Source organism: Malus sylvestris, chromosome 10 (assembly GCF_916048215.2).
Source record: "Malus sylvestris chromosome 10, drMalSylv7.2, whole genome shotgun sequence".
Taxonomy (NCBI): domain Eukaryota; kingdom Viridiplantae; phylum Streptophyta; class Magnoliopsida; order Rosales; family Rosaceae; genus Malus; species Malus sylvestris.
The window spans coordinates 27,334,761-27,356,815 of record NC_062269.1 but is presented as its reverse complement, the minus strand read 5'-3'; the positions used below and the strand labels follow the sequence as shown (position 1 = coordinate 27,356,815).

Genomic DNA, 22,055 nt, shown 5'->3' with positions numbered 1-22,055 from the left:
GTAAGAATACACACTGATTCTGCACCCATCGACAACCACCTACTCGGAGTCTCCACTGATTTTGGCCAATCTTTCGTCGCCGGCGCATTTTTTAATTCCAATCTTCGTTTACCTCTCTGTCCTCCATTCTCTCTCTCCTCGTCCTCCTTTTTTGTCTCTCCTGTTTGTTTCTCCATCTCCCATCAGATCCACCGCACGGGTGGTCGAAATCTTGCAGGCTTTCGAATCGGAGTCGGTGTCGTCGATTTCAGTTAGAGAGAGCGCGATTGTTTGGGACAAATAGAGGAGGATGGAGAAGCAAACAAAGGGAGACAAAGAAAGAGGAGATGGAGGGATGCCAACGTCGATGAGAAGATCGGAAATGGTGGCATCAAGGCCGGTGGGTGCCTTTGTGGCGTCAATCTCGTCAGTTTCAGTCAGTCAAAAGATTGTGGAAGAGATTAAGTCTAAATACATTATTTTTAAACACAAAATAATAAAATTTAACAATGTTAAGTTCTGGTTAAGTGAGTGGACACATATCAAATAATTAGAGATGAGACATGTAAGAGACACGTACTTAGAGGACAACACTAATACTAACCACGTTTAGCTCCAAACCTCCTTACAAAATGACAACCAAAAACTTTCTTTTTTCGTAAACTAAACGGGGTGGAGAGTCTAGAGACTCCAAATGGACACAATTAAATGGACTTGGATTGTCTGCCCTCTTAGTTATGGTGCCCTTCCATGCCCTCCTATTTTGTGCGGTCACGGTTAAGCCACGTCAATATTTTATATTAATTTTTTAATAAGATAATAAGACAAAAAATAATAAAAATATAAAATATTGACGTGGCTTAACCGTGACCGCACAAAATAGGAGGGCATGGAAGGGCACCACAACTAGGAGGGCAGACAATCCAAGTCCCAATTAAATTCCCTCTGACAAAAACAAGACGATCAGTAAAACACATCGATCAAAAATAGAAAAAGACAATTGATAAAACACATACATACGCAAAAAAAAAAACGCTAAAATCACTAGTCATCAATATATTTGTAAGGGATATGATATCCACACATCCTATTTTACTTCTCACACACCTTTTTAATTTTCGGCCGTTGGATTGGATGAATTGAAGAAGATCAACGGACAGAAATTATTAAGGGTGTGTGAGAAGTAAAATGAGGTGTGTGGATAACACATCCCTATTTGTAATTGTTAGTCGTTGATTATGTTACGTTGATGTGGTTGGATTTCAAACAACGGTCAATAACCTTTCACACTGCATCAACAGCTTGTAACTACATCGTTTTTGTATGTTCATTTTTACTAATCGTTGCACTCATCATGAACAATGGCTTCAACAATCAATCAGACACGCATAGACAATTATCGGTAACTCTGCTTTAAAGAGTAGTAAAACACATAGTGCACTGAAAAACCAATGCCCATAACCACTACGCGTCACGGGCCTATAACTTGTCAAAGCAATATGTTTCTTTTTTATTAATCTTGCATGAATGATTGTTGTTACCACAATGTAAAATATCATGCATGCATAAACCACTCTTACTAGCACAGATTGAATGAGAGAACAGTGAAACATATCCTACTATCAAAATTTGATGAGCGAAAAATGTAGCAATATATAATTTGAATTCTACAGGGGATAATAAAAAGAGCATATATTATCAACCAATAGCATTTTACGTAAAATTGAAGAAATGAACAACTAGAGACGGAGTCTTAACTCGCTGAGAGAGATGTTTGAACATTGTTCCTTGAAAATGTATAATATATTTCAACAATCATCTTAAGCATGTATGTCTAGTGTAATCGTATACAACACGCTTTCTATACGAAGTGTTTGAAGAAATATAAACTAGTGGATTAATTAATTAAAGTAATGAGGGTTTTGTATTTAATACAAACTTCATAAGAGTGGCCACTTAGTACTACGGTCTAGTGATATTCTTCTCTTCACTTGTAAGTGAGAGATCTTAGGCTTGTTTCTCGCCAGAGGCAAATCTGAACCACATTATTGCTAACGAGAGATTTTTTAGTAAAGATTTTTGTGTCCTCTTGCATGTCCGTTCAAAGCGTACATGCAAGAATACTTTCTTGCATACTTTCTTCTCAGTCAGGCCTAGAATACTTTCTTCTCTATAAAGCTGTTTTCTTTCAAGTTTTGAACCAGGTTTCTTCATGTCAACTTGGGCATTTGGTTTTGACAAGTTGAGTTTTGAATAACGGCTTTATTCCTGCTCTTCTTTTATAAAACAACCCAATTGTTAATTAAATTAAAACTTAATTAGTTGGCAAATTGGCCTTTCCAGAAGACGCATAAGTTCATAACCCTACCTAGTTAAGTATTATTTATACGATTTATAGTTTATATAAGCAAAACTTAAGATACAAATTTAATTGTGTATTTTGTAGTACCAATATTTAATTTTGTATTTTAGAATGTAATTAAATTGGTAGTGCATAATGTTTGCTAAGCGGCAGCTACCACGGACAGTTTATGGACTTTGTCTTTGAAAGAACTTTCTATGGGATTTCTATGGGATTAAAATAGGGAACTTTAACGAAAAACTCCTGATACTGTTCACTTTAACAAAAAATCACATTTTTACACTAAAAAGTCAATCTTGGTACTATTTACTTTACCATTTATTTTGTCTTTATCGTTAAAACTCAAAGTTTTCAAACTTTTTTCATTAGTTTTTCTATTAAAATATGAATCACCTAATTTAAGTTGGTGCATCTCACCTCACACTTAGCAACACATACTGCGTCAACACATAGACAGTTGCGCTAGTGAAGAAAGTAAAGATTTTACCATAAAATTAATTAGTAATGTGGGGAGGAGTTCAACTACTTATAAGCACATATAAGGTCTCTCATTTCTTCCATGTGAGATTGATACTTTCAATACACCCCCTCATGTATAAGAAACTTTCAAGCCTAGCACTTGGACAACACAAATAAGAAGACGTGAGCCATGTGTGGCAGTTGGGTTTCACATACGGGACAACCTGCTCTGATTCCCACCGTAAAATTAATTGACAATACGAAGAGTAGTCCAATTATATGTAAGTCTATGTAAAGTCAATTGTTTCTCCAATACGAGATCAATACTTTCAACATTATATACTTAAATAGTTAATTTCGACACATCATATACTAAAATGTGTGTGTACCCAATTCAAATCAGTTTATAATAATTGAAGTAGTTCGAGATTATTTAAAAGTTTTACGCATAAATTTTACTTCCATAATATAGAATTTAGACACTCAATCAAACAAAAGAGTGATTATAGTGTGAACTAAATCAAGAAAATTATAAGCTACGATTAAAAATTCTAATATATTAACAATAATATGACTTTTTAAAAAAAATTAAACCAAAAAATTGAGAAGAAGACAAAAAAGAGGAGCCACGAGAAAATGTTTCCACAGAAACCGACAAGCAAACAAGCCTTGATATTTTCAGTTGGGGCTCTTTCACAATTACAATTTAATGTTAGCCGCCTCTGAAACTAACCACGTTTATCTCCAAACCTCCTTCCAAAATGACGACCATATACTTTCTTTTTCGTAAACTAAACGGGGTAGACACTCCAAATGGAGCACAATTAAATTTCCTAACAAAAACAAGAGCACAATAAAACACTTCGATAAAAAATAGAAAAACACAATCAACAAAAGGAATTGGATCCTCTCCGAGGCAATGCTTCAGAATCCTACTGACCGGGCAACATGGGCTGTTAGATTTTGATCCAACGGTTACAAACATGAGGTTCTTCTAAAGTTTTAATAATTGTAGTTGACCCATGTTGTCCGGTCAGTAGGATCTCGAGGCTTTGCCTTAGAAAGGATCCAATTCCTCAACAAAACACATATGCACTAAATTATAAAATTAAAAATAATGCTAAGGTCACTCGTTATCAATCTGTTTGTGATGGCTAGTTTGTTGATTATGCGATGTTGGTATGAATGAATTTCACATTGCTTCAACAATTTGTAACTACGTCTTTTTTGCATGCTTATTTTTGCTAGTTATTCCAGTCATCATTAAAAATAACTTTAACAATTAATTAGATACGTATGGATTATTATCAATAACTTAGCTTTAAAGAGCAGTAAAACACATAGAACAATGAAAAACCAATGCCCATAAGCACCTTGCATTACCGACCTATAACAAGTCAAATCTATATGCTTTTTTTTTAGAATTTATACATGAACGACTGTCGCTAACACAATGTAAAATCACTTCAAACCGATAAAAGAATGCCAAATTCCAGTTAAAAAAGCTCACAATTAATCATGCATGTATGAACCACTGTCACTAGCACAGGTTGAACGAGAGAACAGTAAAACATATCCCACTATCAAAATTTGATGAGTGAAAAATGTAGCAATATATAATTTGAATTATACAAGGAATAATAAAAAAGAGCATATATTATCAACCAACAGCAATTCACGTAAAATTGAAGAAATGGCAAATAGGGACGGAGTCTTAACTCGCTGAGAGAGATGTTTGAACTTTGAACAGAGAAGAAGCAGAGACTTTCACAGAGAGAGAATGGTCAAACATGACGGGTAGCGTCCGTCAATGGTTGATAAAACCCTCTAGAAATATTTCCTTTCTCTTTCTACACCCTCATCCTCTCTCTCTCTCAAATAATTCCTCTCTCTCTTGGTGCTTCGTTGAAGGGTTTCGTGGAGGAGCTTTTGGGGTTGCCATATTCGTGGAGGGTTTTGGTCCAGGAGTTATACTCTGACATTAATTTCCTGGGGTTTTTCTAAATCTGGTGGACAGAAAAATGGCAGTGAGTTCACAATCTTTATGGGTTTTTTGTGCTTTATTTTTTTGAATTCCAGAAAAATATGAGCTTTATCTGATTTTTTATTCTAATTTCGGAAAATTTCTCCTATGTTGGGAATTGGAATGGAAAAATATGAATTGGGATTGAAAGTTTACTAATTTAATTTCTGATGAGCAATAACTTTTGATTTGAAAGCTTGTTGACATGTAAAGTTGCATACTTTATGTGATATTGATCTGGGTTCTGTTATTGGGGAGTTTAGGGTGCTCAATCAGAGTGCTTTTTATCATTCCTATTAATCTACATTTCAGCTTGTGTATATGATATATGTTCGATAATTACATCGAACAAAAAAGAAGAATTCTTGCATTTTTGTTGCTGATGTGGTTGAATTAGCATTGAAAAAAATTGTGCTTGGGTGAACTGGAGTCCTAGATTTTGTTATTTTGCGTAATAGTTTTACTGAGTTTGTGTTGCCGAGTTCTTGTTTGAGGGTCATGAAGCAGAAGATTGTATTGGGGATGAGCGGTCTAGTGTAGTCCAGTTGATGTTGCACTACGCTTAAACAATGATGCACACGGCTCCGATGTTTTGATTCTTGGATGTTGAAACTTTTGCTGAAACTTCTGATGTTTTATGGTATCTTTATTAAAAATTTTAGAGCTAGGAGGTAATTGAAAACCTATGTGTTGTATGTTTGATAATATGTTCTTGGATAAAAAATTTCTCGCCCTTACTTCTTGTTTGCATTATTGCATTTGAAATTCTCAGGCTTCTAAGTCTTCATTGTTTATAATGTGGGTAGAGAAATTCATTTGTTTCGATGAATTTTATAGTGTTGAGTTACAACGTGACTAGGTTGGATAAGTTATCCTTCATTTGTTGCGTTTACAGAGAATTGAAATTATTGGCTTGATCTTGGTTATGCCAAGATAGTCTATAATACCACTGAATTAAAGGAATTCGGGTTTGATGTTGCTTTGGGTTGATGTCTTTTTGATTAGAAACTAGAAAGGCATATGTATGCAGTCCATATCATTTGGCATATGTTCATTTGAATAATTTCCATGGGCATTTAATCGTCCGGCCATTTCCTGCCCTCGCTTTTTTAGGACGCTTATGATAGAAATAGAAACATGTTCAGGGAAGATGTCCAAAGCATGCCTTCGAGAAAATGCTTAACTGTCTCACCTGACAAAAGAGAGGTCACCATCTGTTACTTCCTTCTTTGAATGCAAGCAAAGCTTGTTGAAGAAGTATCTCTTTTGCGTTGCTCTAAGGTTTAGGGAGTTGCAATAGATTTTGAATGTCCTTTTCTTCCATGATCTGTTCTAACTGTGCGTCTTTGAAAGTTTGTTGTAATGTAGTTAAGCAAGGTCAAGTTGTGGTCACATAGAACAGCCTGTCATGCTTGTCCAATTCATGTTTGAAATTTTGGTCCTCGTTTCTGTTCAATGGTTCCGTCTGCTTACTTTAACTTACTCATTCAATGACCCTACCTATAGAAGAGGTCTTATATACATCATACAATGCTACTTGATGTACTGAAATGTATTGATTGATGAAAATAGTAGGCACTAGCATGACAATATTTTCTTATTGTGGCAGCAACGTTCACATGTACCAAAGTTTGGCAATTGGGAAGACCAAGAAAGTGTTCCTTACACTGCCTATTTTGATAAGGCCCGTAAGGGTCGAACTGGTGTTGGGGGAAAGATGATTAATCCAAATGACCCCGAAGAGAATCCAGACATCCTCTCTGACACATCTGCATCATCTCCTCCAAAAGTTAGACCGGAACCAGGAAAACCAGTTCATGAACGGAGAAGAAGCAGGGAGGATAATGACCTAAGATTTGCCAACTCCCCAGCCCAGCGCAGAAGTTCTGGTGAACATCAACCTAACAGAGGCCGTGGGGTTAGTTCTGGTGAAACCCATCGAAGAGCTGCACGACCAAGTGCTGGGTCTGAGAACAGTGTTGAACGTTCACCTCTCCATCGCAATGCAAGGGTCTCAGGAAGAGATTCACCCTCCTGGGAAGGAAAGGCGTCATATGAAAGTAGCCATGGCACTCCTGCAAGATCCCGCCTCAAACCTCGTGATGAAAGTGTAAATTTTCTTCCTCATATCCATATAAACTTGTCAAACTGTTGTCTGTTTTTCCATATTTATTCGTAATTACAGTAAAAAGATATGGTCCCAAAAACATGTTTTGACTGATGATCAAGCATCATTCGAAAAAGTTTTGCTGCGGTAAGAACCCATTGTTTTTGAAATGATTGTTCCTGTATTTAACTTTTTATACTGATACAATACCTTTGTCAAGTCTTGCTCTTGAGTGTTTTATCTGTTTTTATGTGGCAGCCTGAGAAAGGTGCTGCTGTTCCCAAATTTGGCGAGTGGGATGAGAACGACCCGGCATCAGCTGATGGTTTCACTCATATATTCAACAAAGTGCGGGAGGAGAAGGCGGGAAAAGCACCAGGGACTCCTTCTCATCCGTCTTACCAAGATGCAAGGAAGCAGGGTTCCAATGACAGTGCCAAGGTATGTCACTAGTCACCATTTCACTCACATTTTCATACAAACACTGGTTTTTATGTCTCATTTTGTTTTCTTTTTCGGACTGAAATTTTGCAGTGTTGCTGCTTTCCATGGGGCAGAAAATGAGATTGAATCGTATCTTCGAATTTGTGGGGTGAATTGTAAGGTGTTTGGACCTGTAAATATCTTAAGGGCTCTGTGTCCATAAGGGAGGAGTACCTTCTATAAAGTGCATCCATTTTTATCTATCAAAGCTTGTGTGTTATTTTTGTATTAATAAAGATTTCATCTTTTTGGTTTTGGTCATCTTTTTAAGGTGTGTTATTGTGCGATTGAATTACCAATTGAACTAGTATATATGGCTGGAAAAGACTAGATTCTTTTATTCTATTTCAATATATAATATCAAGCAATATTTGCTTGTTTTCTTGGGATGCATTCTCTTCTGCAAGTATATCTCGCAATAGTATCCAGCAATAATGCCATTGTATTAATAACGATGCTCTTCACCCTCTCCGGGCTATTTTCTCAGCCCTTCCTTTCATTATTGCCCTTCCTTTCATTATTTAATATTGCGAAATGATTGATTATCGGCTTTGTAGGTCACCATTTAAAAACCATCTCTACCAAAATTTAACCAAATCATTTAAGTTTTTTTTCGGTTTTTCCCAAGCTTGAGTGTGAGATCTCACATTCAGAAAGGTAACACCAATCTTCAGTGGAGCTTCTTAAAGGCTAAAGACATTTCAATCCACTCTTTTGACTACAGTAAAATTGTACACGTCTTTTCAAATCTCTCAACCAAAAAAAAAACTTCCATATCAGTAACGGGTTTCTATTTTTTTTTCCTTGTAAAACAAATTATAAATCGTTTAAGTGTGCAACTAACGTTCTTAAATTTTAGTGTTTAAACGATTTTGAATTTAGTAATTATTATGCAAACATGATTTTAAAGATAAAGAGTGATAAAGAGAGCCGAAAAGCCAGGAGTTAACATCTAAATCAAAAAGTTTTTATGATTAATTATTGCATTTAGAGAGAAAAAAACTCTCATGTGCCGTGGCGCGCAGGCATGATTGTTTCCAACTGATTTCTTTTTATTACATAATAACTTGCATTAGAGTCCGAGCCGCCGACAAGAAAAAAGACAAAATAGAAAAAAGAGAGTTCAACAGTCAATACTAAATCCTGACCGTTCAATCGGACAACAACCAACCTGACCTCTTCACATTCCGCGATGCGTACAAATAATGGGAGTCCACCCTGAGGGCGCTCGCATACAATCCTCGCGCCACAGACCAAACCAGAAAACCCAATCGAGCGCCAAAATTTCGCCGCGCGTTTCAAACTTCAAATTTCGCTGAAAAAATTACGTTAAAGAAACTCAGACGAAAATGTTGGATTAGATTTTTAAAAATTGAAACCTGAAAAGCTCAATCCCTCCTCTCTCTCTCTCTTTCTCTCTCTCTCTCTCTCTCTCTATCTCTCTCTCGATTTCGGATTGCCAGTCCGCCATAGCTGAATCGAATGCAGGGAACCGATTGCTCTGTTCGAATCCGTACAAATCTCAGGTATTTCACTTCGATTTAGAACTTCCATTTCTTTCCACGCAGAAACCCCCCTTCATTTTTCACTTCTATTTCTAGATTTACACATTCCCCCGCCCCCTCCAATCTTTGAACCCAATTGAGAAATTGTATTAAAATAGCTGAAATTAGGGTTTCGCTGAATTGGGATTTATAGGAAAGCTTCGATTTTTGCTTTGAGATATTGAAATCTCTATGCCCAGTTGAGATTAAACTCTACAAACTCATGGTGAGAGAGACAACTGTGGAGTCCTTCTACCGGAGGCTCCGTGAGTCCGCAACGGCGTCGTCTCAATCTCCTCTTCTGATATTTCCATCGACTTCAGATGTGGACTCGCTTTGCGCCCTCAAAATCATCTTCCATGTCCTCGAATCCGATTCGGTTCGATACGCTTGCTACCCTGTTTCTTCGTTTCAGGAGATTCACAAGTACGCAGGGCCCGATCTGTGTTCTTCGTCCGAAAACCCGGTTTCGATACTTTTGATCAATTGGGGCTGCCACCGGGACCTGAAGAAGCTCCTCAATTTGTCTCCCAAGGCTCGTGTTTTCGTGGTTGACACCCACCGTCCGATTCATTTGCATAATCTGAGCGACCAGAATGATCGTGTGGTTGTGCTTTATACTTCGGATGATGAGGGGCAGGCTGATTTGGCGTATGACATTGAGCATGTGTCGGCTTTGGCGAATGCGAGTGATTTGAACAGTGATGATGAGTTTGACCATGAATCGGATAGCGAAAGTGACGGTGATTACAGCCAGAGTGAGGAGGAAGAAGAAGAAAAAAATGGTGACGGGTCGAGAAAGCGAAGAAGGGTGGATCGGGAGAGCGACCCAGTTAAGCTTTTCCGGAACCTGAAGAGGAAATATTATCATTTGGGTACTTTTCATGGTAAGCCTTCAGGGTGTTTGATGTATGATTTATCACATTCTTTGAGGAAGAACACAAATGAGTTGCTTTGGTTGGCTTGCGTTTCGTTAACGGATCAGTTTTTGCACGAGAGGTTAACGGATGAGAGGTACCAAGCTGCGGTAATGGAGCTTGAGCAGTACATTAACAGTTCCGGGAATTTGGAGGCAGTGACTAATGTGACTCTCAAAGACGGCACGAAGATTCGTGTGCCCCAGGCTTCTAGAATTACATACGAAGATGAGCCTAGGCTAATGTTGTTGCAGGAGTGGAATTTATTTGATTCGATGCTTTGTTCTTCGTACATTGCTACTAAATTGAAGACGTGGAGTGACAATGGGATGAAGAAGCTCAAGCTTCTTCTTGCAAGGATGGGATTTTCGCTTGTGGATTGCCAGCAAAAATATAGGTACATGGATACAGAAGTGAAACAGCTGATGAAGGAGGAGTTCGAACGGTTTTTACCTGAATATGGTCTCACTGATTTCTACTACAGGAGCTTTTTGCGACTCCATGGTTACAGATCAAGGGTATCTGCAGCAGATGTGGTGTATGGAGTTACAGCGCTGCTTGAATCGTATGTGACATCAGATGGTTCTTGTGCTTCCAAGGAGTTTGGGATGGCTTATGATGCATTGTCAATGAACAATCTCGATAAGCTGAAAGGAGGAATGCAACAAGCAATAAAGATCCAGAGGGCAATTCTAAGGCAAGGAAGCATGGCAATAACCAAGAGAGGCTGCATAAGAAGTGGAAGGAAATTTCGGTGGGTGAAACTCGAAGACTCGTTGGATGCAAAATTATTGGGGTACCCTCAGGCATTGACAAAATTCTGCTATTTCCTGATGGACGGTCTGAGAGAGAAGGGAGCTCGAATGAAGCCTCTCGTTTGTGCTTGCTTGGCACAAGAGCCTAAAAAGGTGTTGATAGTTGGGGTTTGTGGGAAGCCTAGACTTGGAGCGGTTCAAGGAAACACATTTGGAATTGCATTCAGAAATGCAGCCCAGGAGATCGGTGCAGAGTTCTTCCATGAGTTGTTTGAGTCGTCGTGGATTGTTCTGGAGGCGGCTAAGATGAATAGCTTCATGGTGAGGCTGACAGAAGCTGTGATGTAGAACATTGTAAGGAAAATCGCCTAACTCAACACACTTTTAGCTACTTTTTTCATTCTTTGAGCAAAAAATTGGGTCATGTTTTATATGAATGATATTTAGTATGCTTTTAGTTGATCTGTACTAAGAGATATGTAATTGTCTTTTTTTTTTCTTCGCTTTTCTTGAATAAATCTTTTTGATTTACTTGTCGTAACATGTTATTTCTTTCATATATAAACTGAACTTGATTTTTTTTGTAAGTAATCAATTTCTTTGGCGTATGTTCTCAACCCGTAACCTATATGAGCTTGAAGTTTCCGTTGCAACCCTGCAACTTCTTCGTACGGTTCATACCTAGTGTTATTGGTGGGATTATTGGGTACATGTACAACTGAGGGCATATAACATGAAGTGAGAGATACTGATAGGCGATATATCCTTGGTTACGTGTTATAATCTCTTTCACTGATTTTGATTTCTATTGAGATGTGGAATCACCTACACAAGTGCATTGTACTTAACTCTTCATTTGAATCTTGATCATCTTATTGTTCTGCATTCTCAACAGTTTCTGTCAAAACTATGAATTGGGATTTTTTGTTGACACTGACTGCAATTCTTTTCAATTGAGGATTTAAAGTAGATTTGTGTTGCTTTACAGTATTTGGTAGCAAGGCTCACCTGCGCATCGTTTTGGCATTTGAGTTGTTGATATTTAACTCTTAACCGCTCACTTGTGAAAAAAATATGTGCCTGGAGCAAATTTTCATTGGTAGACTTCTCATAATATCAACTGAAAAAAGCCCAATAGGCGGCCCAAGGTTAGAGAACCCAACCCAAAGCCCTATGGGTGTGTTTGTTTCCACTCGCTAGCATTCACTAGACTGGATTAGATTAATGGCTCGTTTACGTAATCGTAATCAAAATAGGAGGAATTGGATTGAGGAGTTGAAATGAGGAGTCAAAATCGGATTCCAGTTGAAGTTGTTTACTTAAATGTTATGGAATCAGAATATGAATGAAACTGAGTTCATATAAGTTGTTTACTAATTCACATAAATTAGAATAAAAATCAATATGATTACTAAAATGCCCTTGTTCTTTTATGTTTTATGTCTTCTGTATATTTATTTGTAATAACATTTTAATTTGTTTTATTTCACATCAATCCAATTCCTCCTCTCCTCTCGGCTATTTGTTTTATGTCTTCCATATACTTGAACACTCCTTCCCTCTCGGCAAGTTTGCGTACCTTTTCTCTCCTGGCCCTCACCAACATCTTCCCCACACACCCTACCCCATAGCCACCACCTCTTCTACCTGCGAAGTATTTCATGATTTCTGGGTTTTTTGCGTGATTGCTTCCAAGGGTTTGTGGGTTTGGATTTGGATTTGAATTGTTTATTTTCTAGGTTTGGGTGGTTGATTTTTGAATCTTGTTTTGGGAAGAAGTGGCTGGGGTTCTTGAGCTAGTAGGTTGGGAAGTGAAGCCCGGTCGCACGGGGAGGTGGAAACTGGAAAGTGAGGAGCAGACGCATGAAGGCAGGGTGTGCAGGGAGCAGTGAACTTGTTGGGATGGATGAATGGCAGACTTGAAATTTTAGAAATAATGAGAGGGTCATAATAGGTAGAAAAAGTACATTCTTAATTCCCTCATTCTCCTGGAATCCAAATACCTCACCCATCTAAGGAGTCAAATTCCTCCAATTTGGGGAGTTGGATTCCTTATTTCGTGTGGGTCCCACCAGTCTTTTGATTCCCCCTGTTTTAGTAAACGCTTCAATACTTCGTAATCGGAATTCAATTCCTTGTTTTGATTTCGATTACGGGCACGTAAATGCGCCATAAGTGGGAATGCAGTCTCATGTTTGTTCCATGACAGGACAAGTTTTAATGAGACTCGTCCCGACCAACCAAGACTAAGGGCTTTGCTAGAAGGTCTTAGCGAGACCCCCTGAAATCTGTCGGATTGCTAAGACTAACTCCTTGCTTTGCCCTTACCACCCCCCTCTCTACTTGTTCCTTGCAAAATTCGAAACCCAAATCCCATTTACCAACTTTGCTTTGCTTCGCCCCTCTCATCTACCATTTTCAAACCTAAATCCATCAAAATTTGAAAATAAAAAAGGCAAAAAATTATGCACTCCAGACTCCCTAATCGTAGACCTTCGTCGTTGACGCTGGAGAAGCAGAACGATGAGTATCCATATGACTCAAACTCTGATATGGGTTCTGATGAAAATGAGGGAGAGAACAGAGCAAAATATGAAGGGTGAGGGATACGAACATAAAAGAAATAGGAAGGGATTAGGGAGGTTTCTAGAATGGAAAAATATAGACAAAAGCAAGAATAAAATAATAATAAATCTGAATTAATAATATAAAATAATAATTATAGTGAATTAAATAATATAATATTAGAATTTGTTATTGTTTTTGCTTTTTAGTCCGACACTGCACAAAACGCTTCATTAAGTTAGTCCAGCTTAGTCTAGTCTATGCCAGTCTAGCTTAATCCCTGAAGCTAGTCAAGTCCAAAACAGTCTGGTGCAACAAACACACCCTATAAGTTCATGTAATACCTGTTTGATAATTTGTAAATTAGATTGACATAATTGACAATACAGAGTCAAAGTGTGTAAGATTTTTTTAGGGTAAATTACATACTAACCCCTCAAGTTTGAGGTCTATTACAACCTCATACAACGTCTTTAAAACATTTCACTTTCATACATTATGTACCATTTTATTTTAAAATAATACATCCGTTAGATTTTCTGTCTATTAATCTGTTAAATGCTGACGTGGTTACCACATTTGTGCTGATGTGGCTGCCACGTGGTAATTTTTTTTTAATTTAAAAAAAAACCTAAATCTGTTAAATAAATATTAAAAAAAAAATGAAATAAACCACCCCCGTATCCCCCCTCCCTACCCCATCCCACCCGCATCCCCCATCCCAAAACCAGAAACCCAGAACACCCCCCCAACTCGCGACCCTCCCTCCCCAGATCCCCATTCCTGCAACCAGTTCGTTTTCTCCCCGCACCCGCACCCGCACTCACCCTCTATCCCCCTTCTCATTCCCCTTCTCCTTCCTCCATGTTCATCTTCCTCCAACTAGACGTCGACGATTCATACTTCATCTATCTCGGTCTCCGCCATTGCAAGAACTCCGCCTCCCATTCCCTCAAATCAATTAATCCTTCGCCTCCGCCTCTCATTCTGAGCCCCACTGGAGCCGTACAGGCCGCGATGCAGCGCAAGACCCAAATTCACTGCCACAGAGACGACCAGAATGTTGAGCCCATTCCGACCCAACCCCTCATCCTCAATCTCTTTTGGTTTATGAAGATATTGACGACGAGGATTGTAGTTTTGGGGTTATTGAGTCGAATTGCGATGTGGGCATGGAGGGTTTGGACCTCGATTTGAGTTTAGGGTTAGGGTCGGGATTGTTGTTTGGATGGGGACCTCGATCTGATGTGGGTCGTCGCCGGGGGGGGGGGAGGGGTAGTAGGTCGTGTGGGTTTTCAGGTAGGTCGTACAGATAAGGGGATCTAGGTTGCGGGGAGGTGAGGGGGTGAGGGTGGGGTGTGGGTTTTCATGTGGGTTGCAGAGAGGTGAGGGGGTAGGGGTGGGATGTGGGGTTGCGGGGAGAAGAGAGGAGGATGAGGGAAGGTTTCAATTTTTTTTATTTTATTAATTTTAATATTTAGAAGATTTAGGTTTTTTTTAAAAAAAAAATTAAAAAATTATTTTTTTGCCACATGGCAGCCACATCAGCACAAATGTGGCAGACACGTCAGCATTTAATAGACTAATGGATGAAAAATCTAATGGAGGTGTTATTTTGAAATAAAATGATACTTGATGTATGAAAGTGAAATATTTTAAAGTTGTTGTATGGGGTTGTAATAGATCTCAAACCTGATGAGCTACTATGTAATTTACCCATTTTTTTATTTCGGCGGAACTTGAATTGGAGACTTTTTTAAGAGCCACAAAATATTTGTATGTGAACTTTGAAACTGTCACAATCCGCCAACGCCCATTACTTACTTGGACAAATTTTCCGTTGTAGGCTAAGTCTGTTGACTAGTAGTCTAGTACCGTCTCATCCCAATTCAAAATCTAAATCTCGTCAAGTATAACAAAGCTTTGGCTGATTAAAAAATAAGCAGGAGCTCATGCTTTCACAAAATAATAACTTGACAAGTATCTAAAAAAACTGAACAATTAGAACTTGAACTAACAACACTTGTTAAGTTGTTATTGAGTGAGAGCAGGAGCTCCTGCTTGTTTTAAGCAACCAAGCTTTGTTCTATTACAAATTAAATCTTTTTTTAAGCATATGTAAGTTTAGAGACCCTTTTAGAATTACTTTTAAAATAATAAAAAAACGCTATCAAATCACAACAAGTACTTCTAGTCAAGGAAGAAAATATCGGTGATATCGGAAATATCGGTAGTCCGAAAACACGGAAATATCGATGGAAATATCGGTAAAATATCGATATCGATAAAAATTACATGGAAACCACGGAAATTGTAAGAAAAACTTGGAAATTTGTATTGAAACTTTGTAGGATGTTTATTTAGTCAATTATCTATTAGTTTATCACAAAAAATTGGAAGGAAATGCATTGCATGATGGATTTAACATTATCAAGTTGATTATATAGCGATCTGACAAACATTATGAGTGTAGAAAATATGTAGTAATTAATGAAAGAAGTCTAAACACACCATAATCATTTATATATAATGAATTAGTACAATATTTTACACTTTAGTACCACATAGAGTTCCTATGAGGTTCAAATTTGTCACTATCTTCATCATCTCTATGTGTAGAATGAGTGTATTGTGAAGAGTAGTTATCAAATGATAAATCCCCAAAATAGTTTTGCATGTAATTGTTAATATGCCACCCATATGGATCCGAGATTGGTTGAGGTTGTCCATAAGAAAAATCATTTGAAGATTGAGGCTGGGATTGATTCCATGAGTCGCTCGATTCCATCCCAACAGGAATGGGATATGAAGGGTAGGGAAATGGTTGGTTATGAGTATAACCATAGTTACTACTTCCCAATCCAAAAGAGTTTGAAGTTCTAGATAACGAGTCATCTTCTTGACTTGACAAAATCCCTTTGCCTCTTTCTCTGCGAGTATAGTCCTTCCCTATGGCACCAATTCCTGGTCCTGCCCGCCTACTGCCATGGTCATCATCTTGTGTTGCATGCGTGAAGTTTGCCTCACCAGTGAAGAGGCTCATATATCCGGGAGGTGGTGGTCCATAATAGTTTCCATATCCACCACCACTACCTCCAGCTCCACTACCTCCAGCTCCACTATTTCCTTCATCATTCCCACCTCCGGTGGTAGGTGAGTCTCCTGATCTTGTACTAGAGCTATCATTAGTATCAGCACGATGTTGTGGTTGTGTAGGATTGGAAAAAGGTGGAATTCCAGTGTTGCTTGGCATTGGGTGCAAAAGTTCTTCGAAAGAGTCAGCGCTGCTAGATCCCACCTCCTCCTCTAATACTCTTTCTACATTTATCCCTTCATTACGTGCTTCTTCAGCAACTCTGGGAGCTGGGTTGCCTTCATCATCATCTAAATGAAGAGGTCTAATCCATTGAAAAAGTTGGTTACCCTCCGTATCATCATCTTCACCAACAATATCAAACACATCTAGTGGGTCACCACGGTCGACATGATCGATTTCTGCTTCCTTATCTCGAATTTGAAGCTTCATGTTGTAGTAGCAATAAACTAATTTTTCCAAGCTACTATGAGCCAACTTATTTCTTTGCTTTGTATGGATGAGTGCAAATGTGCTCCAATTTCTTTCACAAGCTGATGAGGAAGCTGTTTGTGATAATACTTTTATTGCTAACTTTCTCACAGTTGGTGCATCGGTCCCATACATGATCCACCATTCAGCTACAATGAAAAATAATGTTGATAAGCCTAATAACTCCAACAAATTCTATTATAAACTTATAGTGAAATATGTTTATACTCACTAGGAGACATATTTGTTCGAGCAGCAACTGATGTTGGTTCTCCAAATGTTCTTCTTGCATCTTTAAACCATGTTAGCTGAATACAATAAATTGTGTTAGTTTAATCCAACAAAGTAATTATTATAATTTAAGTAATTGTGTACCTCATTTCCAAATTGGCCAACTGCTGGTGATGCAGGGTCTAATTTAGAGTATACATTATGTACAGCACGTATAAGGGTACCATCATCTCCAACACCGGGTCTGTATTGGTATCGGGGATTCAAATAATATGCTGTTCAAAGAAACACATACTCTAATAAGATAAATAATACTTATGCAACTAAAGAAATGAATTGCAAATTATGACATAATTTATACCTGCTGCATGCAAATCTTGGTATAATGTTTTATACCATCGGTCTTCAATTATTTTTACGACCCACCTTGCACCATGTTTTCTTTCCAATTCATCCTTCACTACACGCATCAACTCATATACAGCCCCCATAGTAGGATACACTTCTGTGTCAACGATCCGTAAAACTTTGTAAAGAGGTTCAAACACTTGACACACATGTTCTGTTTGACTCCAAAAAGCATGATCAAGCACTATACTTTCCACCAAACGACCTGTATTTGAGCGGCTAAAATTGTGGTTGGCCCAATCATCACTGGTGAATAGTTGCTTCAACCCTGCTTTCTTCTTGAGTAGGCTGTTTAATGCAATATAGTTGGTGGCGAATCGAGTGGTAGCTGGACGAATAATTTCTCCTCTGCAAAATTCACGCATCTTTGCCAACAACCAACCGTGATTGTAAATATAATTAGTGATCGTTCTAGCTCTTTTGACCACAGTAGCAACATTCTCTCTCTTCCCCATTGCCTCAAACATAAGATCAATACAATGTGCTGCACATGATGTCCAAAACACATTATGATGCTTCATTAACTTTTTTCCAGCTTTGACAAATGCAGAACTGTTGTCGGTCACGACTTGGACAACATTATGCTCTCCCACCTCCATGATTACATCCCTCAATAATTTGTAAATATATTTGTAATTCTTTATATGGTCTGAAGCATCAACAGACTTCAAAAAAATTGTCTTGCCCTTGGAATATACCATGAAGTTAATGATAGATAATCTGGTCGGGCCGGTCCATCCGTCACACATGATTGTGCAACCATTAGTTTCCCACTTTGACCTCAACTTGTTAACATACTCGCCAATGTCTTTATACTCCATATCCAAATATTTGTTTCTTATCTCATAGGGAGTGGGAGATTGTACTCCAACACCGGCCTGTTGACATCCCACTACCATATTTTTGAAATGATGTGATGAAGCCTTCGCAGCAGGGACATTTTCATAGATAAAGAACTTGCTAATTAGACGCCCCATTCCCTCCTTCACATTACCTCCCTTGAAATAACTCCAAACACTCTTTTGACGTGCGTTGGATGACTTATATAAACTTGGGGCTATTGGTGGTGTTGGTTGTGATTCTCTAAGACTGCCTCCCCGTCTCATTTGTGCACCACCACTTGTCCCTGAACCTTGTCCCCTATTAGGAATTTTATGAAGGTGTTCTCTTTCCCATGCTGACTGTTTGGAGGCACGTAATGCTTGTTTCAAACTGCGTCGTTCTTCAGGTCCCATGTCATCATCACATTCGTCCTCATCGTCATCATCATCACTGTCAACCGCTTGGCCATAGACTTCTCCCCGTAGCTCAGCTCGAATATTTTCCATTCCTTGTGTCATCTTTTCCTTCTGCTGTTTTTTATTTTTTAATAATGTGCTGATGAATGCCTTCACTTCTGGGGGGACATTATCGCATCGTTGGACATTTTTTGATGGATCTAATCCACTAAGATGATACTTCAGTCGTGTCACTCCGCCACTCTTCATTACCCGACCACAATATTTGCAAATTGTGCCATGTTTGTTTCCGTCTATTGGGTCTCCATGTTCCCAAGCTGGATCACGTTTACTTGACATCTTAAATGTACCTATATTTATTTTTCATTAAAATTAGACAATTATTTTTTGATAAAAATAAAAGAACCTAAATAATAAAGTTATTCTACAGAAGAATTAAATACAAAGTAAAGAAAATGATTGTAAAAAGTTAAGTAATTATACAAATAATATGGAATAATAAAACCTAATATTAATGAATAATAATCCAATTTGATAATAATTCAATTTAATGAATAATAATCCAATTTGATAAAAAAAAAATCCTAATATAAAACATGGTGATGAATAATAATCCAATTTGATAATAATAATCCAATTTGATAATAATCCAATTTAATGAATAATCCACCAATTTGATAAAAAAAATTTCCTAAATTAAAACATGGTGATGAATAATAATCCAATTTGATAATAATCCAATTTAATGAATAATCCACCAATTTGATAAAAAAATTATCCTAAATTAAAACATGGTGATGAATAATAATCCAATTTGATAATAATAATCCAATTTGATAATAATCCAATTTAATGAATAATCCACCAATTTGATAAAAAAAAAATTATCCTAATATAAAACATGGTGATGAATAATAATCCAATTTGATAATAATCCAATTTAATGAATAATCCACCAATTTGATAAAAAAAAATTATCCTAATATAAAACATGGTGATGAATAATAATCCAATTTGATAATAATCAAATTTAATGAATAATCCACCAATTTGATAAAAAAATTATCCTAATATAAAACATGGTGATGAATAATAATCCAATTTGATAATAATCCAATTTAATGAATAATCCACCAATTTGATAAAAAAATTATCCTAATATAAAACATGGTGATGAATAATAATCCAATTTGATAATAATCAAATTTAATGAATAATCCACCAATTTGATAAAACAAATTCCTAATATAAAAGAATAATAATCCAATTTGATAATAAAAAAACCTAATATAAAAGAATAATAATCCAATTTGATAATAAAAAAATCTAATATTAAAGAATAATAATCCAATTTGATAATAAAAAAACCTAATATTAATGAATAATAATCCAATTTGATAATGAAGATGGTAAGAGAAATAAAATAATAAATAATATTAAACATATTAAAATTATCCTAGGGAATAATTATACAACATTACTTAATTGCTTACAAAAATTAACATGCAAGTATTAATTACTTAAAAAGATTCACATACGAGTCCACACAAATTTATTTGTTGTTGTATAAATTACAATAATATAAATTTAAGTTTGTAAACTTACCTTAAATATTGAAGCCTTTGTGTTCAAGCTTTGGAATGGATCTGGAATGACTTTGAAAATGGTAAGGAAAATAAAATAATAAATAACATTAAACATATTAAAATTATCCTAGGGAATAATTATACAACATTACTTAATTACTTAAAAAAATTAATATTAACATTACTTAATTACTTACAAAAATTAACATAATTAACATGCAAGTAATTACTTAAAAAAATTAACATACGAGTGCACACAAATTTATTTGTTTTTGTATAAATTACAATAATATAAATTTAAGTTTGTAAACTTACCTTAAATATGGAAGCCTTTGTGTTGCTTGGCTTTGGAAAGGATCTGGAATGGTTTTGAAAATGGTATGGGAAGAAGAATGTAAGTTAAAATTCGGTGAATGCCTCTGATGATGAAAGAATGTAAGTATATAACAGACATTGACACTGTTTTGCATGTGAAAGACTGTCACACGCTTTCATTATTAAAGCAATAGTATTTGTTGTGCATGTTCTGAAATTGCAAAAAGTTCTTTGGATCATTGGATCAGAGAGGTAGACATAGGTTTGGAATGATTTGGTTTTGAATAATTTGGAGCATTGGATGCTTTTTTTTCTTAGACACCATCACTCAGACAGTCAAAAAGACTGAAGAACTCACACTCCACCACACACACACTTCGAGACCCCCCCCACCACACCACACACGCACACCACACACGTACACCACACACGGAGGTCTCTCTCTCGATCTTTCATTTCCCACTCCACTACCATATTCTCGAATCCTCTCAGTCTCTCTCTTCTCTCTTCTCTCTCTGAGGTCGGTCTGAGCCTTCGTTCTCACCGAGAAGTTCTCAGTCTTCTCCCTCCCTTCCCCCTTCTCCAGTTCTTCCACACACACACAGAGACATCATCTCTCGAATCTCGATCCTCCTCGTCCGTGTCTCCGTGTCTCCCTGTCTCCCTCTGCTCCTCCCATCTCACCCGCCCTAAACCCAGCCGTCGACACCACTCCATATCCGTCCGTGTCTCTGTGTCTCCGTGTCTCCCTCTGTCTCCGTAGTCCAAGCCGTCGACACCACTGAGGAGCACGAACTTGTCCCAGCCGTCTTGGATTCGTGAGGAAGACGATGTTCCAGGCTCCTACTTCTCTTCTTCCCCTCTATTACTTTAAATTTTTGTACAGATTTCAATTTTTCTGCATGTTGCACCTTTGTTGTACTGAAATTGATTTTAGGGATTTAGGAATTAGGGTTTCTATTTTTGTACAGATTGCGATTTATCTGCATGTTGCTTGATTTTTGTACTGAAATAGATTTTAGGGATTTAGGAATTAGGGATTCAGTTCAGTTGCTTTGAATCCGAATTTGGGGATTTAGGGAATCGGTTCATTTTCTTTGAATTTTGTACTGAAATCGTTCTTCTCGGCTTGTAAACATGTTGATTTTTGTACTGAAATCGTTCTTCTCGGAATCCTGTATTGTAGATTCAGTTCATTTGCTTTGATTTAGCATTTGGAGATTTAGGGTTTCGGATTATTTGCTCCGGCCGTGTTCTCCGATGAGTCCATACCAAATATCGCGATAGTTTCGAAAATATCGCGATATTATCGATATTATCGATAATATCGCGATATTCTGCCGAAAACAAGTTGGATAGTTACTAAAATATCGGGGTCCCAAAAAAACGATAATATCGGCGATATTTCGCCGATATTATCGATATTTTCTACTGTGCTTCTAGTAGTGTTTGGAAAAAAGAAAAAGATAAAAAAAAAGCTAAAAGCACTTGTGGGTTGAAAAAAACATTTAAAGTACT

At 37.2% G+C, this 22,055-nt stretch overlaps 3 protein-coding genes across 3 annotated transcripts; 2 read left to right on the top strand and 1 right to left on the bottom strand.

The window, feature by feature from the left end:
- Positions 1-4,523: 4,523 nt before the first annotated feature.
- LOC126587401 (RPM1-interacting protein 4-like) lies at positions 4,524-7,802 on the top strand. The gene is made up of 4 exons (XM_050252443.1): positions 4,524-4,827; positions 6,433-6,933; positions 7,189-7,371; positions 7,465-7,802. Exons 1-4 carry the CDS (start codon positions 4,822-4,824, stop codon positions 7,492-7,494), a joined length of 720 nt encoding a protein of 239 aa, XP_050108400.1. The 5' UTR covers positions 4,524-4,821; the 3' UTR covers positions 7,495-7,802.
- A 923-nt stretch (positions 7,803-8,725) lies between these two features.
- Positions 8,726-11,160, top strand: LOC126584833 (uncharacterized). Its single transcript, XM_050249196.1, has one exon. It carries the CDS (start codon positions 9,181-9,183, stop codon positions 10,975-10,977), a length of 1,797 nt encoding a protein of 598 aa, XP_050105153.1. The 5' UTR covers positions 8,726-9,180; the 3' UTR covers positions 10,978-11,160.
- Positions 11,161-15,646: 4,486 nt separating this feature from the next.
- Positions 15,647-17,359, bottom strand: LOC126585119 (uncharacterized). The gene is made up of 4 exons (XM_050249514.1): positions 17,352-17,359; positions 17,135-17,265; positions 16,992-17,067; positions 15,647-16,908 (listed from the first exon to the last, which is right to left on the bottom strand). The coding sequence occupies exons 3-4, from the start codon at positions 16,999-17,001 to the stop codon at positions 15,749-15,751; spliced, it is 1,170 nt and encodes a 389-aa protein (XP_050105471.1). The 5' UTR covers positions 17,002-17,067; positions 17,135-17,265; positions 17,352-17,359; the 3' UTR covers positions 15,647-15,748.
- Between the last annotated feature and the right edge of the window lie 4,696 nt (positions 17,360-22,055).